The 6,000-nt window shown below is 48.8% G+C and overlaps 1 protein-coding gene across 1 annotated transcript in view; it reads right to left on the bottom strand.

Moving 5' to 3' along the window:
• Positions 1–1,928: 1,928 nt before the first annotated feature.
• LOC120945824 (mucin-5AC-like) overlaps positions 1,929–6,000 on the bottom strand; it is a 43,733-nt gene continuing 39,661 nt past the window's right edge. The window contains exon 9 of the mRNA XM_040360313.1: positions 1,929–2,188. Coding sequence (XP_040216247.1) covers positions 2,021–2,188 — 168 coding nt within the window. The 3' untranslated portion in view covers positions 1,929–2,020. The remainder of the gene's footprint in view (positions 2,189–6,000) is intronic.

The raw sequence follows: 6,000 nt of genomic DNA, 5'->3' as shown, positions 1-6,000 counted from the left end.
GTGGCGACTTCAAAGTAGTCCCTGCACTACTTTGGTCCAACTTCCATGCAAGTTGTTGTCCATAGACCTCAATGTTAAACCCTCAAGTAGCATGCAAATCGTACATGAATAATATAGACACAATTTCAGCACGACTTTGTAAGCACAAGCAGCTTTTTGACCCTTGTCCCACCCAATCTTTTCAACATAGTAGCCCCTCCCAAGCACATTTTTCTAGCACACATTAACTTCCTGATTATTCCCTCAGGAACAATGTGCTCCAAACAGCCCAAAAAAATAGATGTCCTTGTCCTTGTCCTCCGCTTCTCCTCCTCTTCTCCCTCATGCACTGCTACTGCTGCAGCAGCAATGCCAACTGCTGGGGCAATATATTGAGTAGCAAACATTTTCTGTCACAACACACCACACCACAACAACCAGGAAGCAAACAGGAACTAGAAACAACTATGGCAGGAAAAGGAATTACCTCACACCATGTATGTTTTCATTAGTTAATGCCAAAGTTGTGGCAAAGTAGTATTGATCCAAAATCGAGGCAAAATCGCATGCAAAGTCGCACGACTTTGAAGTCGTACAAGTGTGAAAGGGGCCTTATCCTGGAGATCTTTTGACCGTGCCCTGCCACCCATAGTTGATTGTTTGCTTCAGTTTCACTACCATGGACTAAAATGCTCCAGGAAAGTGCTTTTCATGTTGAGGCAATCAAAATAACGTCATCTGATCATTGTTTAAAGCGGAGGTTCACCCAAAAAACAAGTATATAACATTACATTTTGTATACCTCAAACATGTACAGTATGCTGTTTTATTTATTTTTTTGGGGGGTGTACATACGGTATTATTGCTATTTTTCACCTGGCTTCCGGGTACTAGCACCCGCGAGAGTAGGCGTTCCTATGCAGTGGCGCAATGTCGTCTGGGACTTCGCCCAGATGATTGACATGCCTGACAAAAACTTCCCCCGGCAGGTAAGGCGCGTCACGAGTTTCCAAAACTAGCCGAAATGCGTGTCAGCTCTATACGGCGCTATATGGCGCCTGCGCACCGACTAGGAGCTGTGTAGAGCTGACTGCGCAGGCGCCGTATAGAGCCGACTCGCAGTTCGGCTAGTTATGGAAACTTGTGACGCGCCTTATCCGCTTGGGGGAAGTTTTTGTCAGGCACGTCAATCATCTGGGCGAAGTCCCAGAGGACATTGCGCCACTGCATAGGAACGCCTACTCCCGCGGGAGCTAGTACCCGGAAGCCAGGTGAAAAATAGCGATAATACCGTATGTACACCCAAAAAAACAAACAAAAAAACAGCATACTGTACATGTTTGAGGTATACAGAATGTAATGTTATATACTTGTTTTTTGGGTGAACCTCCGCTTTAAAGTCAAATGGCTTTGTGTGCCATTTTAGAGGTGATTTGCTACATCTGGTTGGGTTTACAAGTCATTTTTTAGGAGAGGGTGATCCTTTTTCCAACTAAGTCATTCTGTTATTGAATTTTTTTATTTTTTTATGACATGTTGGTGTTTTATCTTTCACTTGGAAGTTATAAGTTGCACTGAGTAAATACAACTGGATGAAACAAAAACTGTGTCTGTTTTTGGATTGTTAAAGGTGGGTGAATCTCTTCTATACCCACTGTAAGTGTGCCAGGTTTCTTTTGCTCTAATCTGAGTTTTGAGAAAGAATTTCCATATGCTTCAAATACACCTGTACTGACAGGAAGCTTAGAAGAAACCTAAACAGTGTCCTTTATTTTTCCTGTAGCTTCCTTCAAAGCTTTGAGGCAGATAGATTTCCTGGGGTTCAGTAGACCCTTATCTCCTCTGTGCTTATGGCTGCTTCAACCAGGTATTATAGGTGGTTTAATAATGCCCTTCTGTGAACTGTCAACATAGAAATTCCTCAATAGAGTATAAAAATACAAAGCAGCAGCTGGTAGTCATTCTATTTTATTTTAAACATAAATCTTTGTGTATATTGTGAATACACTAAATATAGTATAGCCACATGGTACACAGTATCCTAGACAAATACCATGGATTCATAAGAATAAGAGGTGGATCGGGATTGAATCCCGTTTTGATAAGTTCCAGAATAAGAGCTCTGTGCGAGTTCCCTTTTCAAAGTTACATAACCTCCGGCGGCGGGCAGCGCCCCCGCATGGATCGCTGAAGCGCAGATGTCAGAGGCCTAGAAACAAATAATACATGCTTAGTTTTCTGCAACATTGTCTGGGCTGTTTTTATAAGGACTTAATATCCATCTAGAAGGGAGGTTGGCAACCCATCGATCACGATCGACCGTGAGCAGGCGATAGCAAACACGTCTGGTTCTTTCAGCCTCCGATGCTCTTGTCCTCACAGCAGAGCCGAGAGAGGGAGGCAGCACAGTTCTAGATGAAGGGCGGGAGTGTGAGCTGCCCCAGTTTCAAGTTAAAGCGGATGTCCGCTCAAAAAAAAATATTAAAAGCCAGCAGCTACAAATACTGCAGCTGCTGACTTTTAATATTAGGACACTTACCTGTCCTGGAGTATAGCGGCGTCCACAGCAGAGGACAAGCGATCGCTCGTCACCCTGCTGCTCCCCCCTCCATCCACGGTGAGGGAACCAGGAAGTGAAGCGCTCCGGCTTCACTGCCGTCTTCCCTACGGCGCATGCGCCCGCCGATTGGCTCCCGCTGTGTGCTGGGAGCCGAGTGTTCCCAGCACACAACGGGGGACGGATGGGATGTCAGAAAATACCCCTCTTTTGCCCGAGCCGGAAGTGGGTGCAAATACCTGTCTTTAGACAGGTATCTGCACCCCCCTCCCCCCTGAAACGGGTCAAATGTGACACCGGAGGGGGGGAGGGTGCCGATCAGTGCGACTTCACTTTAGGGTGGAGATCCGCTTTAACTAGCAGATGATTGCTAGGATGCAGGGCAGTCCCAGGACAGTCCTAGCAACCAATCACCAGCTTGTTAATATGAAAAGTTAAAGTGATCGTGAACAATCACCTTTTAAAACTACCCAATTAGTTTACATTATAAATACCTATTTTACCTTTTTTTATAAGTAATCACATCCCCTCTGTTCTCAGCTGCATAATAGCTGGGGGAAGAAGAAGCAGCAGCACACTGAGCTTCCCAGTGAATGGCTATGCTGCAGGGGCATGTCAGGACAAGTCTGATCATTGGAGGAGAGCACACATAGTTCTCAGCATAGCTAGAGACCACACTGAGCTCTCCTGCTTAGTGTGGTCAGTTGTTATTAGGAAAGCAGAGGGACTGGCAGAAACACCATGGATTTCACATAAAGGAAGAAATACAAAGCAAACAGGATATATTATCATACAAGTACACAGTACAGCAGCCACATTTTAGGAATAGGAAGTATTGGGGTAACAAACTCCAGCAGTTCCTGCTCCAGCCCTCCATCTAGAACTGTGCTGCCTCCCTCTCTCTGTCTCCAATCTGCTGTGTACATCCGTGTAAGGTAGGAGAGCTAAGAGTTAGGACACTGCTGTGTGATTGTGTGTTTGTGTGTGTGTGTGTGTGTGTGTGTGTGTGTGGGGGGGGGGGGGTCAGAAGACACTATTGTGGTGGGGGAGGGGGGCAGAGGATACTGCCTTGGGGGGGCATACTGCTATGGGGGGGGGGCAGAGAACACTACAGTAAGGGGGTGATGTGAAGGGGAGGCAGAGGGCACTACTGTGGGGAGGCGGCAGAATACATTACTGTGGGGGGGGGGCTGATGAAGCTCGGGCAGAGGACACTACTGTTGCGGGGGGGGGGGGGAGAGCATACTACTGTGGGATAGGTGGTGGCAGAGGACACTAATATGGGGGGCAGAGTATATTACTGTGGGAGGGGTGATGTGAAGGGGGGCAGAGGACACTTCTGTGGGGGGGCAGAGGACATTACTGTGAGGGGCATGGCCGGGAGCTTGAGTGGTCGCAATGGTGACTCCAACCCATGCTCCAGGGAGCTTGTGCGGCCTCCCTGTTAAATCAGGTTTTTACACCAGGAGTCAACAACCCATAAATTGCTATCTACCCGTTGATTGCTAGTAGGTGACAGGTAGAGATGGGAATTGTTTGGGGATTTATGATCCTCGAAAGAGTATGTATTTCAAATACTCTTGTTTTAAAATTTGGATAGGGTGGGGATAGGTTATAGACTCATTTTTATTGTTGTCTGTGTCTCCTCTGTGGTAATTCACCTCTCTATTTGTCCTGGTAACCCTTGTTTTCAGTACAGGATGAAAATGAACATACATAATTTCCCTTCGCTTTGGAGCAATTTCATTTTACTTCCTATTTGTCTCAAGTACAGAAGTAATGGGAAGATCTTCCAAATTATTATTATTATTATTATTATACAGGATTTATATAGCACCAACAGTTTGCGCTATTTTTCCCAAATGGAATATAAACAGCATAAAAAAAAGGTTAAAAAATAAACTTAATAGTGGTCATAACGGGGGGCGTGGCCGCGGCATGAGCGAGTGAGGACGTGCTCTCTCAGAGCTCCGTGAGACCCGCGCATTACTCGGCACATACGGCGGTTCCCAGGGGGGATTTTTCGCGCAGACACGATGCCACCGAAGCGCAAGCCTTCCCCGCAGCCTCAGCGGACACCACGGGGACATTCTGGCTCCTTGGATGCCTTTTTTGGGACCGGCGGCGAGACGGCAGGTACAGCCAAGATGGCGCCCGACACACACGCTGCTAGGCCTTCCTCCCCCATTGCCTCCCCGCTCGTGCAGGCCTCCACCCAGCATCGCTCCCCGTCCACCTCTGGCTCTGAAAGCATTGATGAGCCGAGGACTGGAGGAGATCCCTGGGAGGATAAGGACATCCGCTCCCATATTTTATCCCTCCCCACCAAGGCTGATCTGGAGCGCTTTGCCCAGAAGGTGGAGAAGGCACTGAGGCAGGACATCACTGACCTGCAGACTGACACGGCCCACCTGGGAGGCAGAGTGGAGACCTTGGAAGCTCAATGGGAAGAAACTGTCCCAAGCCTGCATGCACTCACAGAACACTGTCGGATGCAGGATCGCAGGCTGGAGGCCTTATTGGATCAAATGGACAATTTTGAGAACAGAAGCCGCAGAGTGAATATTCGCATCAGGGGCCTACCTGAGGCGACAGGCCCGAGGGAGATTGTCCCCACCCTGCAAGGGGTCTTTAAACAGATTCTAGGCCGCCAGGCCCCTGAGTATATTGAAATTGACCGAGCACACCGCGCCCTGCGCCCACCCTCAGATGATCCGGATAAACCCCGGGACATCATATGTAAGTTGCACAAATACTCCCTTAAGGAACGCATTATGACTCAGGTAAGGGGAGTCAGGCACGTGGACTTTGATGGCGCGCAGCTATCCTTCTTCCCAGATCTGTCCAGGCGCACACTAATGCAACGCCGGGCCCTCAAACCCCTTCTGGGGGCTCTCCAAGATGCCCAATTGACCTACCGATGGGGCTTTCCATTTAGCCTGTCGGCTACTAGAGACGGCCAGACGCATACACTGCGTACCACGACTGACCTGCCCCGGTTCCTGGAAGCACTAGGCCTCCCTCAGGTGGATATACCGGACTGGAGGACCTCGCCAGATATCCCGCTACCTAACCGTCCTGGACAGTGGATGCCGGCTCGCCGCCGCAACCGTCGCCGAGGCCCCAGGAGGGGCCCACCTGGCCATACTCCACTACCCCACTCCCCACAGGGGGAAGTGTGAACTATGATTCTTGTCATTTATGGCTCCTGCAATGTTTTGCTTTACTCCTCTTCATTTTTGGTCATCCGTTACCACCGCCGGAAGAACTGTTGCTGTTAAGGTTCCTGGCATCTGAACTGTTGATTCTTCAATTTTATTTTGTTTTTTCTTTTGCCCTTTTGTTCTGATGCCGGTGACACCGGATGACATTTCCCCCCTGACCGCCGTCGCACTAGTCTCCCCTGGGCTCAGGGGTAGATGCAACTTTAATGGACACCTGCGGGTCCCCGCACGGACTCGCTC

The sequence above is a fragment of the Rana temporaria genome, chromosome 7 (assembly GCF_905171775.1).
Source record: "Rana temporaria chromosome 7, aRanTem1.1, whole genome shotgun sequence".
NCBI classification, from domain to species: Eukaryota; Metazoa; Chordata; class Amphibia; order Anura; family Ranidae; genus Rana; species Rana temporaria.
The sequence above is the reverse complement of the archived record's forward strand: the minus strand, read 5'-3'. Positions and strand labels throughout refer to the sequence as shown.